Here is a 17,794-nt window from a genome sequence, read left to right on the forward strand (position 1 = left end):
TTCATCAAAATGTCTGCTGTAAAAAAAATAAAAGACAACCCAAGTCTAACATTGAAATTCAAATGATCAAAAAACATAAGATCCATCAACAAGTGCTTTTGCCTACTGGTTATTGTAATTAAAAAACAAAGTCACTTTTTGTTTTTTTGAGAGTCATTCATTTTGTATTTCAATTACTGTTCCAATTTTAGCTGCAACAGGTTAGCTGTGAAATGCAATTTTAGGAAAAGTCTAAATAAATTGCAACTGAAAATGGCATATAAAAAGGAATACATTACAGTAAAATGGCTGATGTTAACTGGCACCTTGTAAGAGCTGAAATAGTGGAAACCCTTGCGTTAGGACTGAGAAAACGGCATTTTACATCTACGGTTATGCAAGTCTAACGGTGATGTCTGGGCATAGCTACACAGACACCTAATGAAAACCCTGTCACTTCAAAAACAGGCTGCAGTGCCATCACATTGTCCAGTTTTCAGCCCTCTTAAAGCAACAGGAGCACGAAGAGAAAAATAAACTTTCACAATTATAATTTTGCATTGACATTTCTTTATCATCCGTTATGCATATCAAGTTTACACTGCACAGGAGAACGCATGGAAAAAAACAGCATGAGTACACCAAATGTTAATGTTTCTACTCATTTCCTGTTGTTCTCTGCTCCCTGTCGATAAAGATTTTGGTATATATTTTTTTCTTAGAGAGGCTTTCCAAAATCTGACCAGTTAAAGCTGTGTGGCGTCGAGTACCTGTTCAAGGAAGATACTCGGACCATGGTAGACCTTTAGATCAAGAGAAGTTTTCCACCCGATATTCAGCTATACTGTACACGTTTTCCTCAGTGGCATTCATACAGTATTATCAAAAATAAAAAAGGAAGTCAAACTCTCCATATGTTCAAACTATATGTATGTTACTTATACATTTCTCACAACTTTAAATGATAGTGATAAAACAAATCAAAATATGAACATAACCGAACTGCTTTGTAATGAAATCAATAATAGTACATCTCACAAACGTGACGAAAAAAGGTGTTAATAGAGGCAATTGTTTTTCTATTTTGATTCAGAATACAACTGTGTCAGGATGGATTTTTATTCATTTTGTTAAGAAGGTCACAGAGATGGTAGCTTGACATACTTTCTTTTTTACACTTAACCTTTACATGGAATTTGAAGACACATTAGTATCGCCCATTTCAAGGTACCTGTGCTATGTGTAAAAAAGACTGTTTCCTGTAAATGAGGGCACATTCTGCAGAGTTTTACTTATTTGTGCATTAGTATGTGATTGTACAATCTATGTGTGCACTCTATACATTTTTCTTGTGAAAATAAATATACAAATTACATGAAAGTTAATGGATCTGACCGTTAATGGATGAATCTATAAATGACCAAAAAGGTCCCTTATGCACTTGGAAGGAAACTAAAGTAATCGAATGGAAATTAAAGAAGCCTCCGATTCCGAGAGGTCTACTTCCGTAACTTTACCTGAGCGACTACACAAACCTTTTGATTTCTGCACTTACTCCAAAAAGGAACAAACTATTTGTTGCCACACCACAATGCACAACACCAACCAGATGGCCTACCATTTTACCCTAACATCAATAAAGTAAACAGCAGATGTGCGTCTGCTCATGCTTAACTCGGCATCTATTTCCACCTATTGCACGACTGCAAAGATCACTATTTCAACCAAATGTGCAGCTGTAATCCTGACGTTTGAAGCAGCCACAGCCAAGACCTGCTCAGATTATAAGCATTTAGAGGATGAGTATAGAACTGCACTAGAAATTGACATAACTTTTAAAAGGGGCGCTATGCAGTTTTGGCAATCTCTTCGCTTTTTGCTCGCAGGTTTCTCTATAGAGCTCCCCCTACAGCTTTGGAATAGATATTTGGCAACAATGTTGTAAAAACTCGCTCGGCCAGTCTGCCGTTTCCTCTGCACTCTGTTCCTCCGACAATGCTTTAGGTAGTGTGAAAAACTCCATCGCTACCATGTTCTTATAGCTAGCCGGTTGCTGTATGTGTGCAGTGCCTAATGCAATTCGTTACATCGCAAGACCTGATATCACGCGATACTTCCTGACGCTGAGGCCGGTGGCCCGCCGGCCAAAGGTTGCAAGGGTGGTTTTTCCGCTCATAGGCGCTAGGGGGGAGGGAGCGAGACGGCCACCATTCAACTCGAAAAAAAAAAAGTCATCTAACCATTCCAATGTCTCCGAAGCTGTTAAGGTAAATTAAGCTAAAAAAAAACTGCATAGTTCCCCTTCAACAAATATTATATCTAAGAAGACTGGCTAAAGAGCCCGATGCTGGTGTTTAACATCGCCATGATCATGTCAGCATCTACACAAAAGTAAGAACAACAAAAAGACAATTAGGTGTTGATGTTCCTCCTCACGAACACACAAACCCATTTAGCAGTCCGTTTCAGAGCATTGGGCAATGGTGCTCTCCTCCCACGAGAGAAAAAAATAAAAATAAAAACTCTCAACGCTATAACCAATCCCTGACCAGATGGGCAGAAAGGAGTCAGTGGTCCTGCTGGATGCCGTGTCCCTCTCAGGCTTCAGGAAGAGTGGGATATCAGGTTTGCGGTCACTCATTGACGTCCCAGATTTCAGAGAGCAGCGGGGGGAGCTTCTTGTCCTGGAGGCGAAGGGCAAAAACCTGCTCCGAGTGGACGCTGCTTAGTGTACGAAGGCTCACCAACTTCATCAGCATGCGGGGAAACATCAAATGATCCTGAGGAAACCATTGAAACTCATTTTAAAAAAGACATAATACTAGGAGAGTCACTTACAATTAGTAACAGCTATACAGTTTGAAAAAGAAAAAAAAAAAAAAAGAACAGTTTCTTCTCATCTGGCAAACAACTGCTCTTGCAACAAGTCACGCCCCCCCTCCAGTCTGAACCAAAAAAAATTTAACCTCAGCCCTGACCCAATGTGCTTGTTGCGATGACGACACCCAGGTTATGCTGACAGACTGTTGGTCACGAGAGAAGAGGTTGCGTAAACCCCAGGCACTTACATTTGATCTCTTTATCATGATGTAAGAGCGCAACGCGTCCACGTAGGGCTGCTGCAGCCTCTCCACCAGCTCATGGTCCTGCACGTTTGGCCGATCTGAACAGAGTTTACCAAACCAAAACAAATAGACACATTTTATTTATTTTTATTAAAATAAATAATGAAAATGTCACTTTATGAGGTTTTTTAACATTAATATGCGTTCCCCCAGCCTGCCTATGGTCCCCCAGTGGCTAGAAATGGCGATAGGTGTAAACCGAGCCCTGGGTATCCTGCTCTGCCTTATGAGGTCATAAGGAGCAAGGTTACCTCCCCTTTCTCCGCTTTTCCCGCCCAGAGAATTTGGCCCACCCATGAGAGAGAGAGAGACATCATGGCTTTCAAACGAGCAAAGTGGCAGTTGGTCAAGGCCACACCCCCACCCTCCACCTTGCCCCCCCCTCTCCTCCTCAATAGCTACAGACACAGAAATGGCATCCTAAATTCCTAAGGAAAGCTCATTGTGGGACTGGCTCTAGTGGCTGTAATTCTGCACCAAGGCTGAATTTTAGGAAAGAGACTTCAGATACAGTATTAGGGGACCACTAAGGTCTATATAAAAGAGACTTCAGATACAGTATTAGGGGACCACTGAGGTCTATATAAAAGAGACTTCAGATACAGTATTAGGGGACCACTAAGGTCTATATAAAAGAGACTTCAGATACAGTATTAGGGGACCACTAAGGTCTATATAAAAGAGACTTCAGATACTGTATTAGGGGACCAATAAGGTCTATAGAAAAGCATCCAAAGAGCACCATGTCATGGGACTTTTAAAGATTGGATTTATTTTTTGGTGAAAAGGTGATTCATTGCTTTCTGAAAATGTAAACAGCCAATTTGTTCCTTAAAGAATTGACAGGGGCATCATTAGCTCTAAATTAGGGCTGCACGATATAAGGGAAAATATCGAACTGCGATTATTTTTGCCTGATATTGCGATAGGATTCACGATATTGAAGGGAATGATCATGTTTGTATCATTATTCTCATTTTCATTGACTGGACTAAGTTTGTCGACACTACTCTGTGCGTGCATCAATAAGTAAGTCTGAGGTCCTGTCCTTTACTGCACCGTAGTTAAGTGAAAGTAGGTCAAGTTGTAAAAAACTGCCCCTACCAGCAGGGCACCATTTACAAAAGGGCATTTAAATGTATGTCTAATCGTTTCTATGTTAATTGTTAGCCCATGGTAGTAGAAAAAAATATTTAAGTAAAGAGATATGAGCCACCCCCCGACAACAATATCATCGTCCATCGCCATGTTTTACTGTAAACATCGTCAACTGCCAATTTAGGGGACATCGCCCAACCCTATGCAGCATCACAATACTTCATTCAGAATGGTTTGACACATATTTTGCCTTTAACAAATATTGCGCCCCTCTGCGATTTGGATATTGAACTAGTCAATATTGGGATTAATTGTGCAGCCCTACTCTAAATACACTTTCACTTTGAAGATTTACTGCATGTGGAGTTTTATCAATTCTGACCTGCAGAAAAGATGTTGATGGCGATGAGCAGGGCGTATTCTGCTTCGTCCAGGTGTAGGTCATTCATTCCTTTTGAAAACTCAAAGATGGGGTTTATGAACTCAAACTGAAGCCCTGTGGAGGTGAGAGGGGGACACGCAAAAGAAAAGTCATCTTAAAGAAGGCAATCAGAAGTAAGAGCTTCTTTTTCTATATAAATTACATATCAAATATTGTCAAAACTCTACCCAGCATTTATGAGTTCCACATTGTGCATTTCTGATTGTAACTGTCTAGGTGTTGAAATAGTTTAGGCATCCTTGGGTAGGGAAAAAAAAAGGCTATTTGCATAGAGTAAGTATGGAAAAATTTTTTTTACTTGGTTATTGCTCCCACCTTTTTTTTTTTTTTTTTTAAAAAAAAAAAAAAAAAAAAAAAAAAAATTTTTCCATAAACATCTGACAGGCAGAAATGAGTAAATGCACCTGCTTTGGCGAAATCCTCCTTATTATAGCTGAAATCCTTCAGAAACGTAATGCTATCGATAGCTGGGTTGTACCGCCGAGATGTCTCTAGCAGCATAATCTGAGGAAGACAAACATATCTTGGTGAGTGGAATATTAATGTACAGCCGAACTAAGACAAACCGATACGCAGAGATACTCAAATAAGTTGTCAAAATAATGCAGCAAGCAACTACCTTTTTAAAACAGCAGCAGAATGGCGATCATTGATATCAAATAATAAATGCATTCCAAAATTATTTTTGCATGTCGCTAAAACTGCAAATTAAGACCGTACTACCAAATTTCGAAAGGAGCCCGTTGTGCAAGCTCTCGCATTTGGCTCACTTGTAACATATTCCAAGAGCGTGTCGATTTGAAGTCAATGATGTGCAGTTACAATACCTTGTATTCACAGAGGAACCAACATTTCAAACTGTAAGCTACAGCCACAAGAAACACGCTGCGTGATAAATAATGACAAACCTCAATGGTCGACGTCTTCAACAGAGCAATCTGGTCCTCCCTCGTGAGCTCCAGGAAACCAGGAAGCTGTTTAGCGAAATCCACAATCTCCTGGACTGACATGATTGCAAGCTCAGTGAAGTGGGCGAACCGCTGCTGACGCACTTCTCGGTTCTGCATGTCCTGACTCTGTGGCCACGGCTGTTGGATGCACACGCCAAAAAAAAAACAAAACATTAATTTACTGGTTAGCGTGGAGCAGAGATCAGGATTAACCGATTTTGCCCTAAGCGCGGTTCCATAACCGGAAGAATTGTATATAGAGTTTATAAGATAGATAGAGTCTTTATTGTCCCATAGGGATAATCATTTCCACACATCTTCCTTTCATGTTCCATAGCACAACACATTAGGACACCCACACAGACACATCAAATGTGAAAACTACAAAGCAACTGAGGTGGTGGTGGCAGGTGTTTGTTCAGCACTGTGTTATCATTATAATTAATGATAATACATATTTTACTTCATTTTCTATATTAGAAATATTCTCCATGACTCTCAATCTACCTACACATACCAGCAGATACACATACCAGCAGATAACAACATTTTGTTTCTATGGCAGCTATATTTTCTCCTGAAGCTACCGTGTCCTGGCCGAATATTGGCCACCCAAACTGAACACCTACTAGAGCTGGGCGATAACGGAAAAAAAAATCTAATATCACGATGTTGTTGACCAAATACCTCAATATCGATGTTGCGGCGATATTGTAGGGTTGACAATTGGTGCTTACAAAAAAATATATACACAATGAGATTTTTGATAAATAATCGTCATTAATATGTAAAAGTGGGTAAAGGCAAATAATAGAAACACTAAAACAGTCTGGTAAATTCAAAAAAATGACATCACTTTACTGTAATCCAGCCATTAAAACCAGGGACAGATAACACTTGTGTCATATCACGATATTACGACATCCAAAATCGAAGATGTTATCCAGTCTCATATCATGATAGATATAATATCGATATATTGCCCCGCCCTAACACCTACCCAAATGAAGCCCTGTACTTATTCTTAAGGTGACAATAATTGTACTGTCCTAATTCATCGTCACTAGCGCAAACCACACAACAGTATGAAGGTATTGTTTTATTTATTTGGCCATGTCTTCAAGTAGGCCTACTAAATATAGCAATACGTGGGTGTAATAAAATCACTGGTTTCTATATGGTTAATATTACATGAGAGACTGGTCAGAAACAAGCCAAATCTATCCACAGAGACGTTTACTTACCGTCACTTTCGGTCGGTCAAGGAAAGACCTTTTGTTGCATTGCTTCTGCATGGACACCAGCTTCTCAATCATGTCCTGCTGCTGTGGATCCAGTGCGGCCGTTTCCTGTGGAGGAGTGGGGGTGACCACTGTGGATGTGCGGGCCGTTTCCTCCTCGTGCTGCTTTTTCATCTTCTTCAGTCGGATTTGCTCCTCAGAAAGCACACCTACGGTTTAAAAAAAAAAAGAGGACAAACTCGGCTCAATCTCTGAGTTAATAGGGTGTTCCATTTTATTCTCTTCATGGTTTTTACTCTGGCTGCAAAAGCACCTGCCAAAATGCAGTGGAATCTGAGTTTTCTCTAGCTCGGATTTCTTTGGCACATACAGACACTTACACTGCTCCAGCATGCCCGCCTCCCGACACTTGCGCAGGCGGCACTGCTGGCACTTGCGCCGCATGTACATGTCCATTTCACAGCGGCCGTTGTTCTTGCAGTTGTACTGGGCACTTTTAATGACGCTGCGTCGAAAGAAGCCCTTGCAGCCCTCGCAGCTCAACACGTTGTAATGGAAACCAGAGGCCTTGTCGCCACATACGCTGCACACCTCATTGCCCAGCATTTTTGGCGCAGGCCCCTTCTTTCTCTTCACTGGCTGACCATCTGTACACATAAAACACAAAAAGTGGTGATAAACCATATTAAGAACTTTTAATTGCAGTCACAATTCTTTGATGCAGCCACTTGTATACTGAGGGTTATTCAACATGTGCTGGAGGCCAAACAATGTCTGCTCGTCTTCTTTTTATTTACTTAATACATTTTCTTTGAGTACTTCAAGGCATCCTATCTATATCTATCATACAGTCCTGTATACAAAACATTTAAATAGATAAGATACCTGCATATACAGTATGTACATGAATATGAAAAGCCTATTCTGCAATTAAGAAAGAGAGTTATACCCACAACTGCTGTATATGAAAATGGTCAAAGTATGGGCAAAACATGTCTGAGATTCAAGCCCAGTTTAAAGCAAAGATTTGCAAAAAAAGTTCCAGTGGCGTGAACTGGCCCGTCTCAAGCCTCATCTTGTAAACCTGTTTAAACAGCCAATCAGCCCGTAGCAAAGTCAGCTGGTCAAGTCAGTTTAAAACCATCAGCTGGTCCAAATGGCAGCGTCAATTTGTTTGAGGAACAGCAACATCTGTATGACACAAACCTTAAAAATGGACTCAAATAAGATCAACAAACAAACTGGCCTTTGTCACATTTTTCTCTTGTAAAAACCGTCAAGGTACTGGGTAGGAAAATACTAGGCCTAATCTTCCCGCCCCTGTGTAATTGGATATATCATACAGAATAGTGTTATACAGTGTATGTTTTTTTTGTCAGTATCTATGGGCTGTAGCTTCCTTGTCGCTAAGAAGCCCAAGTGTTTATCATCCGCCTTTCCCCTGGTGAAATGCTGTCTCGATAGTTAGCGTTTTCTCTGCTGATTAGCGGTGACACCAACTCCTCTAAACGACACAACTACTTCAGGAATAGACAGGGAGGAATTGACAAAAGAGGCCCTTGGGTATTCCGTTGAAGCACCCATGGATAGATTTTCCAATTATCCCCGTAGACATTCCTACTGATAGGATTTATAAAGTTGCCCCTCTTAATGAAGGGGCTGGTATCCACAATGTATGGAGTCATACGATCTCTGTGCTCTCCCTCCGATCAATCCCTTTTAACCCTCTGGTCCCAGGATCTGGGAATGGATTTGACGCCGACCTGGGGGTTTATTCTTGGCCGCGTCCCAACTCTGATCCAATTTGTGAAAGAGGTCGCCAGCACCGTGGCACTCTGGTTCATATGTTTGTCCCTCTTTACATACATACTGGTGTTCTGTATTCTCTTCTGTCTCTGATGTGTTGCAGACAAAAATTAGAGTCATGCCCTGTCTTGTTTGGAGTCCTCCCTAACACCGTCAAATTATCCAGGTCTAAATCAGACTTTGGTGCATTTCTTTTTCCTCATAGCTAGGAGGTTAATCTTGATTCACATGAAAGCTAAGCATCCTCCCTCACATTCGTTATGGATAAGAGATGTGCTATTGTTCTTAAAACTTGAAAAGATTAGACACTTGAAGAGAGGTGCTGTGTCAAAATCGGGCAGCCTTTTCTTTCTTATGTTGACTCCCTTGACCTGCAGCCTCCAGAGGCTTCATAATCCAGTAACTGCCATGGTGTAGCCTATAGCCTGGTGATATTGATCCATGACACACTTGTTCTTGACCTAAGACCAAGACCCTTTTTGCTTTTTTTTTTTGGTTGTTGTTGCGGTTTTGTCTTGATCTGTTAGGTTTGTTTTTTTGTCCCCTGTATAGTTATAGTTCAGCTTAACTTCCTTTATTGATTAGCAAAGCCTAAGCTGGGTGGGTGGGTGGGTGGGAGGGGAGGATGTGGTTTGTAATTGTCTCTTTATTGATATGTCTATTTTTTATTAGACTAGTATTGTAAATCTAAACAGCATATATGTAAACTAGGGATGCACCGAATATTCGGCCACCGAAAATGTTCGGCCGAAAATGGCCCAAAAGGGCATTTTCGGTTTTTGGCCGAAATACTTTTATCACCGAAACAATACGTCCGAAAATGTTGTGATGACGCAAACAGAAACCGCGACCTGCACGTGTGTCAGTACCCGATCCGTTCCACCTGCAAAGCGTCTCCTAAGCAAAGAGGTTGAGACGGACCACGGAGTGAAAACAATGAAAAGTACGCTCTTAGAGTCTGTCAGCACACGTTTCAGTGAGATCTGTTCGGATCCTCTGCACTTCATCGCGACTGTACTTGATCCGCGTTATAAAGACCATTACTTGGATGTGGAAATAAAGCAGCGCGCACGAGAAATGAACAGGCCGCGATGGATGCGGAGAACCCGCGTGGAGACGGAGATGAGGGGGCATGCACCCTCGTTGTCTGATATGTTCAGTGAAATCCTGCAAGAAAGTGCCTCAAATAATAATAATAATAATAATAATAATAATAATAATAACAACAATAGGTAAGCTATTCTGTTCTTAGGCTACTGTATACTGTATGTGACTATCAGATTGTAGCCATATTTCTGCTAGATATTTTTTTAATTAAACTTTAATATTAATTTATACAATTGCAATGCCTTGAAGATAGTACACAGTCATAGCCATAAATGCAATGGTACTAATAATTGGCTTAATTTCTTTCGGTGTTTCGGTTTCGGTTTTGGGTCTTGGTTTCCTCTTTTTTCGGTTTTCGGTTTCGGCCAAGAATTTTCATTTCGGTGCATCACTAACGTAAACTATTACATACGTATTATAATTACAGATCCATTTCTTGCATGGATTTAGTAACTGTAAAAGTCTAAATAAACCAAAAAAGAAGCCCCCGTGGATGGCTCCAAATTCTCGACCCGCTCGTTTTTTGTTTCTGCTACTACTAGAAATGCCAATGTAGCTGTAGCTCACGATCACCATCCGCACTAATATTTTAAAACGCTACAAATGATATCCAGCTACAAAAAAAAGAAAGTCTGAACGAACGTACAGAGAGTCGTTGAATACACCATCTCGCCTGGCCGCATTTGTGTAAACTGGCAGATTTCTGAACAGCATCGCAGAACCCAACGCATTTCAACTTGTCTTGGTTTCAACTTGCAGGTTTCAACTTGTCTTGTTGCGAATCTTTGGTCTGAACTGGGCGTTGGAGATTGGCAGAAAAAACAAAACAAGTTAGTCTAGTCTGTGTGACACACACACACACACACACACACACACACACACACACACACACACACACACACACACGTTAAATAGAGTAGTAAATATTTGTAGTGAGTCACGGAGAGCTGAGCCTAAGACAAGGTGTTTGAGATTCAGCTTCTGATTCTTGACATGCAGCTCAATTATTACATCCCTCCAAATACTACTTGGCTCCATGCATGTATGCAATCCTGTGAGCGAGCAGAGCTCCGATAAAGGCCTACGTCTACTGATAAATAATTCAGAAAAGAGTCTGTAGATCTGCATTCTTCATTTACCCAACTCAGAAGAAGCACACAGACACACACACACACACACACACACACGACTAATGGTAGTGACTAAAGCAGCGACACTTACAGAAACTCAGCATTATGTTTATCAGATACGCAACAAGACACTCCCACTAAAAAGGATTGGTGCTATTTAGGTTTTACCGCAGGGCCGATTGTTTGGCCTGTGGTATTGCTCGCAGCTTTCTTGAGAACTAGTGTAACCGGAAATTACTTACAGGAGGCCCGCAAAGCAACAAATCTGTATACTACCGACTTACTGTGTAACGCTACTTCAGAAGAAAACGTTGCACAACTACATGTTCCTGACACAGATATGTTCCTGGTTACGATGCAGATCCAGATATTAGTCACACAACAGCACAAGAAAAATATGATGCATTGTTATTCATTCAACCATCTAGCATTCTATTAAGAGTTGAAAGCTCCATCTTGAACAGATGTGAAGTACATTGTGCTAAAAACCAATAGTTTTGTCATTTTAGCCAAACTGATTTCACAGTGATATATCTCATCTCTCTCATATCATTTTCTGATGAAAAACACACTTCACCTCAACTGACTTCAGCGGCATAGATAACAGACACTCAACTGTCCTGTTATCGCAGACACGTGAACCAAGCACAGACACAACATTGCCTCATTCACGGACTCATGCGCCGCTGCAGAATTAAACTGCCAATTAGATGAATTACCTTATTAATCGAAGGTGCTGGAGTAGTTCCAGATCGTTTTGGGGCCCCTTTAACCCTTAGTTGAATGATTATGAATGCAGCTTACTCGAAGTCAGTTTAATTAATACCTCAAGCGGAGGTATTCATTTCCAAACATCTCTAAGCTCTCCTGTCAAATAAAGGCCTAAATAGCCCCAACAAAAGAATCTTAAAAAAAATGTAATGTCAGTTCTGGAGAGAAACATTTCAGTTGGGTACTGCGGCTGTTAAAAGGTAAGTACTGTCCTCTCACCTATGCTGGCAGCAGATGTGTCACCTGCAGATGGGTCCAGCTTAATGTCCCCCGGCTCGACCTGCAGAGGGCTACTCATGTCAGTCAGTAAAGGGCCATTAAGGGGGGTGGCGGGGAAGTCATCTGGCTGGGAGAGGTCAGCCAGCGACAGCAGGCCGTCGTGCTTCATTGTGGTGCTTCCACTGCTCTCCTCAACCAAGCAGTCCAGCTGCAGCTCAGAGGCCCCGTCAAACACCTTACTCTCATCTGATAGAGACAAAAACACATTCACATTAAAAAAAAAATATATATATATATAATAAATAAAAAAAATCACACCAGCCCTCGTTTCAGCTCGTCTTTATCCTAGGTGTCCGCAATAAATGTTGACGTTCATCAGCCAAAAGCTGGTACACATCAGAAACACACATTCAATATAATGCAATACTTATGGTTTTGTGAAGCTTATAACACTAAATTTGGTAACACTTTACACTTTACTTTATCTAAATAAGAGTGACATGACACGGTCATGAAAACATGACACTGTCATACTTGACTAAAACCGAAAGATGTTTTAGGTCATAAATGTTTATGACTTCTTTATAATGTTTATGACACATTCATGACAGTGTCATGTCACTCTTATGTAGAGACCTTCAAGTAAAGTCATACCTGCAAACTCAGAAGGGCTGGAAAAGGTGACATCTCTTCTTGGCCAGGCTGGATAGCCAATTCCAGAGCATACAACAAGAAAATTGTACCAACTCGCTGGCACAGTAAAACAGAGCTTTACTGAGCGAACTGAAGCCTGTCCAGTTTGATCTCATACATTTAATAAGACTAATACAGTGGTTGCTCTTACCATGACCAACATCTGGGATATCAGTCACAGACAACGTGGACATCTTCTGCACAGCAGCTTGTCATTACGAAATCCACTTGTACCTGTGCAATTAAAATAACAATCACACTCAATGACGATGGCATTTTTACAAGCATAACCAAAAAATACAGACAGACGTACTGAAGTGTGAAAAACGGAAAGGGATTTAAGCCTGCTTGGCACTGTATACCTGTACACATTAAAACGAGGGATGTGGTTATATATCACACGCAGTTCTTCGAAAGATCTGAATGTGAAATGTCTTGATCAATCAACCAAGATCCTGCCTAAAATGTGTGCACAGGCAAGCCAACTGGCTGTAAAAGCAGAAATGAAAGTTTGTCATGTGTCACATATGGGTGCATTTCAGGAAACTGATTCAGCAGACACACACGCAGTATTTGGGCTATTCTTAACCAGCCTGTAAGAAGGAATCGCGGGTTTAAAAATATAGGCTTTCTGCAATTTATTGTGACAAATTAAAATAACTCATTCAAAAGATGTACTTTTTTAATGTGATATATAATAAAGTGCTGTACTTCACACCCATTTCATGACAAATTCATGATTAGTATATCAATTATGGTAGGGATTTCTACAACTTACTCTCAGGCGCTGTGATAAAACATAAGTATTAAAATAAAAGTATTAGAACAAAAAGTCTAGGGCTGACCCAAATGACTGTTGCCATGGTCATCAAAGTCCAAATCAGTATTTAAATGCTTCACGGTTGTTGTTTTTTTTTTTAAGTTATTACATATGCGTGTATTCAAATATATTTAAATATGTCTCACTGAAGCTTCAAAGCCCCAAAAATGGTGTATGAGACAGCCCTAAGACAGTCACAACAAATATTATGAAGTTCGGTCAAGCTCAACACTCAACAGACGAAAGGAAAATGATGGAACAATTGTGATTAAATATGACTGTCGCAAATCCCAAAACTCGGCAAGTTGGGTTCACTAGAATACCAGGGCTGCACGATATGAGGAAAATATGCAATCTGCGACAACGTCGTTGAATATCGCGATAACGATATTACTTGCGATAAATAAACAGATATATTAAAGTTTTCTGCAGCTTTCAGTATTCTGCTGAAATACAACAAATTGCTTATTGAATTTATAACAAATGAGAGGAAATCATTTCCAACATTCTTTTATTGAACAAATTGAACATTGAATTAAATATAAAAAGGCACCACTAAAAAATTTTTTTTAAATGATTTTAAAGTGCAGTTTTTCTTTCAACTAACACAAAATATCTCTGAGTGTCTTCCACGATATGTCGCAGCCTTTTGAGATGTTAATTACGCCATTTGATATTGTGATGACGATAAAAAAAATAAAAAAATATATAAAAAATATATTGTGCAGCCCCATAGAATACAAAAGGAAAAACCATAATAGAAACATGAAAAAAAAGCCACAATAGCGGTGACAACAGTTATTTTCAAAGTACCATACCATAGTACACTAGGAAGGAGGTTATTGTTGCAGCAGTTCAAGATAAAAGCATTCACACAAGAGGTAATAATAAAGGCAACATTTGTTGGAGTAAAGATGCCTTGGTGGCTTTGGGCTTTCTTTTTCTTTTATATGACTGTTTTTTTTTAATAATAGCTTATATTCTTCTACTAAAAAAGCATTTTTGCTATAGATAACATCAGTTGATGCCTAAATAAAAACAAAAAAAGACAACATTTTGTGGCCGGGTTGGCTCAGTTGGTAGAGCAGGCGCACATATACTGAGAGGTTTATGCCTCCACCCAGAGGTCCAGGGTTCGAATCCGACCTGTGACAATTTCCTGCATGTCTTGCCCCTCTCTCTCCCCTTTCTCACCTAGCTGTCCTATCGAATAAAGGCAGAAAAAGCCCAAAAAATAATAATAAAAAAGACAACATTTTGTTACTTAGCTCAAATTAATTTGCAACAGTGCTGTGACCAGCATAAAGGCGGACTGACCTTACCTCTGAAGTTGATGTCTTATTTATCGTCTACCCATCCTGGCCATGTGAGTCCACAACCTCATTCTGTCAATATTCCTGAGTTGATGGAGTATTTGCTTGCGTGATGAGTCTTGAGGATGCCAAAATCCCAGTGAGTTATTGGGCGGAAGTTTAATGACTCGATATCTTGAAGACAGCGAGTAGGAAAGAAGACATGTCCTTTTCTACAATGCCCAATGGGAGACAGGAGGGAAGACAGAGAGTGAGAGATAGAGAGAGAGAGAGAGAGAGAGAGAGAGAGGGGCGGGAGGGAGGGAGAGAGAGGGAACACAAGAGGTTACTATTGGTCATTTGCATTGCTCTTAAATCCCCACAGGGCTGTGGTGCCCCAGCCTTTTTCCCTTTTTGAGCATTTAAGCAGCCCATTTTACTAAAACAGCCTCATTGCACACAGACACCTAGGGATGACCCTGTCTTTTCCAGTATTGTATAACCAGTATTGTGGCCCTCTGCCTCAGAATCTGTAAAGTTTGTTACCTCTCAAAGCCTTTCTCACAAAAATGTCACACAAAGAGTATAAAGAGAAAATCCACACACAAAACAATATTACATCTAGCTAGACTTAGAACATGTCTAATATTAACATATTGAGAAACCACAAATCAAGAAATGCCAAATGCCATGTCAGCATAGTGGATCTTAAGTCTAAGCTGGTTTCCTTTCTGTTACAACAAGATCTGAAATCTGCTTTACAGACAATAGATCTGGTCATTAAATGATATCAAGTTTTATTGGGTGAATTCACATTCTTTGGTTGTAAAACATTTCTACTTTGCCTGTAACCTCATGTCATCCCCACACTGATCTGTCTGCACAAGTCCAATGTCCCCTGCATCTTATCAGCCAGTCACCTTTGTCCATGAACATGTTTTCATAGAGTGCTGGAAATGAAATGAATACACCAACAAAATCAATAAAGCACTGAATACCATTAAAGCTTCTTTCTTTCTTTTTTGTGTCCTTATATTATACGTCAAATCACGAAACCTCAGTTTCCTCCAAATTAGACTGCTTATTACACAGCGAATGTAAATATAAGTGAGGTGTGATGAAACTAGTGCTGAAACAATGACTCAATGACAATCAGCAACAATTTAGATAATCAATTACTCATTTTCAAGGCATAAATACAAAAAAAAAAAAAAAATGTACTGGTCCCAGCTCCTAAAATGAGAATATTTGCTGGTGTTCTTAGTCTTCTATGATTGTTTTGGACTCCTGGTTGGACAGAATAAGTAATTCTAATATATGTATTTTTTTTTTTTACAGATATCTGACATGTTATAGACCAAACAATGTACCGTTGCAGTTCTATTAGCAACACTGTGCTGAGGGCATTGACAAAGCCTGTAAAAATTGCAATGCCACAATGTATCAATTGGTCACTGTCAGCAACAGTGTTGGCGGGTTACGGAGTGATTGTGAGAAAGCTGTGCTTATACTGTAAGTGTACAAATACAGTCAGCATGACTGACCGGGAACTGTCCTTTTCTAAAAGTCTCAAGAGTGCCAACGGATGTAACCCTCTCCGGTGAAGCAAAAATGGACTACATTACTCAGCAACAACTTGGAGTGAAAAGCAAAGAGTCAGTGCTTTCAGGAGTCACAGGCTCCAAAACGAATTCAAGTTCCCACACTGATGGAAGAAGAAGAAGTAGCTACATTTAGTGATTCCAGGTCTTGCAGACCCACCCAGATATTTTCACTTCTTCTGAAAAGAGAGCTCTGCTCAGGTTAACACCCAGCTGTGCTGGGAATTATGTGAGGTCACCAGACTAATAAAAATTATAAAGATGCAGGACATACAGCTAAGGGATGTCTGTAAGTTTGTAAGCTACACGCCCACACAGAAGACTAGCTAGCTAATCAGACAAAATAAGTGAAACCACCTGTGTAAGTGGACCAGGGGTATTTAGGGGCTTTCAGTTAAATCTTTGTTTTTTAGACATATGCACACTGCAGCCACTAGCTAGTCAATATCTGGCAAAGGACAAGAAGTAAGACCAAAATGTCAAGCTAAATTAGCTCATTAGCCCTGGGGATAACTTAGCTACGGTAACATAGGACAGTGTCCGTTAATTGTCATGTAATGTAAAAACTTGAAAGAACATGTGGCAATTTAAAACCAATACATTTGACAAGGTTCGTGTTGACACTGCTGATACTTGCTTGCGGTTTGAACACAGACTTGCGGCTAACAATAGCCAAGTTGGTTCGTACTGTCAGTTAACGTTAACTGGTAGACAAACAAATGTAGCTAGCCACTTAACGTTAGCTACATGTCGGCGTGTAAACATTAGCTTGCGTTAACCATATTTTGATGTAAAGTTACCATTGGTTAACGTTAACTCGCTAGCCTTCGAACATTGTTTGGATAAAACTGTAAAACTGGATATTAACGTGAGATTAGCTTTATAGGCAATCCAAACAAGGCCAATCGCGTTAGTTAGCCTAACGCACTCCAAAGCAACTCCTTTTTCTTTTTTTCTTTTAACAGGTCCAACTTAACGTTAGCTAGCTTCACATCACGGCTACCACAAAGAAGAAGACATGAATTACCATCACACATGGCAAAATGTGTTTACTTGACGAGTGTTCAACTACTTGTTAGTTGGGGTATGCCACTCCGTCCGTTTGTGGCTGTTGACAGCAGCTTTGACAACCGAACTTAGCACGTTAGCTCACTAGCTAGCATAATCATCATGTGATTCAGCCTCAGCGGCTCGGCTGCTGGGTGGGCTGGCGCAGCAGGAAACACATTGCATCAGGCTCAGAGTCCCAACCATTTAGTGCCCAGTGTACAGTCTTACAGGCAGCTGGCAGTGGTGCAATTTTGAAAGAACAGACCAAGAGAGATGTAGTTGAAAGATAATAAACTTGTATTGAACATGTGCAGATTCTAAAATTTATAAATGTGCTACAATAGAAAGTCATCTATTGATGGGCGAATGAAGCCTCATGAAGGTTTGGGGCTTTCTTTCTAATTTGTGCCAAAAAAGATTTGAAGCTTTGGTATGGGGCTTCAAACGCAGTGACATCTTGTGGCTTGCAA

General features: G+C 40.2%; 1 protein-coding gene across 3 annotated transcripts; it reads right to left on the minus strand.

Annotated features, from left to right (window-relative positions):
* Positions 1–529: 529 nt before the first annotated feature.
* On the minus strand, positions 530–17,480 carry nr1h3 (nuclear receptor subfamily 1, group H, member 3). Of its 3 annotated transcripts, XM_039794710.1 has the most exons (12): positions 17,302–17,479; positions 15,526–15,623; positions 14,704–14,906; positions 12,713–12,795; positions 11,869–12,114; positions 7,216–7,482; positions 6,839–7,044; positions 5,553–5,732; positions 5,049–5,148; positions 4,585–4,698; positions 3,048–3,142; positions 530–2,759 (listed from the first exon to the last, which is right to left on the minus strand). In XM_039794710.1, the coding sequence occupies exons 4-12, from the start codon at positions 12,753–12,755 to the stop codon at positions 2,613–2,615; spliced, it is 1,398 nt and encodes a 465-aa protein (XP_039650644.1). In that variant the 5' UTR covers positions 12,756–12,795; positions 14,704–14,906; positions 15,526–15,623; positions 17,302–17,479; the 3' UTR covers positions 530–2,612. The 3 variants fall into 3 exon arrangements, with proteins under 3 accessions (XP_039650644.1, XP_039650645.1, XP_039650643.1); XM_039794711.1 differs by lacking the exon at positions 15,526–15,623 and having other exon boundaries at positions 14,699–14,906; positions 17,302–17,480; XM_039794709.1 differs by lacking the exon at positions 15,526–15,623.
* Positions 17,481–17,794: the final 314 nt, after the last annotated feature.

The sequence above is a fragment of the Perca fluviatilis genome, chromosome 3 (genome assembly GCF_010015445.1).
Source record: "Perca fluviatilis chromosome 3, GENO_Pfluv_1.0, whole genome shotgun sequence".
NCBI classification, from domain to species: Eukaryota; Metazoa; Chordata; class Actinopteri; order Perciformes; family Percidae; genus Perca; species Perca fluviatilis.

Bases quoted from the DNA above. Each gene is read 5' to 3' on its own strand.
- nr1h3 (XM_039794711.1), bottom strand. From the start codon at position 12,755: ATGTCCACGTTGTCTGTGACTGATATCCCAGATGTTGGTCATG. The intron at 12,115-12,712 runs GTAAGAGCAACC...TGTCTCTATCAG, and splicing joins TATCCCAGATGTTGGTCATG to ATGAGAGTAAGGTGTTTGAC. The intron at 5,149-5,552 runs GTTTGTCATTAT...TGTCTTCCTCAG, and splicing joins TGAAGACGTCGACCATTGAG to ATTATGCTGCTAGAGACATC.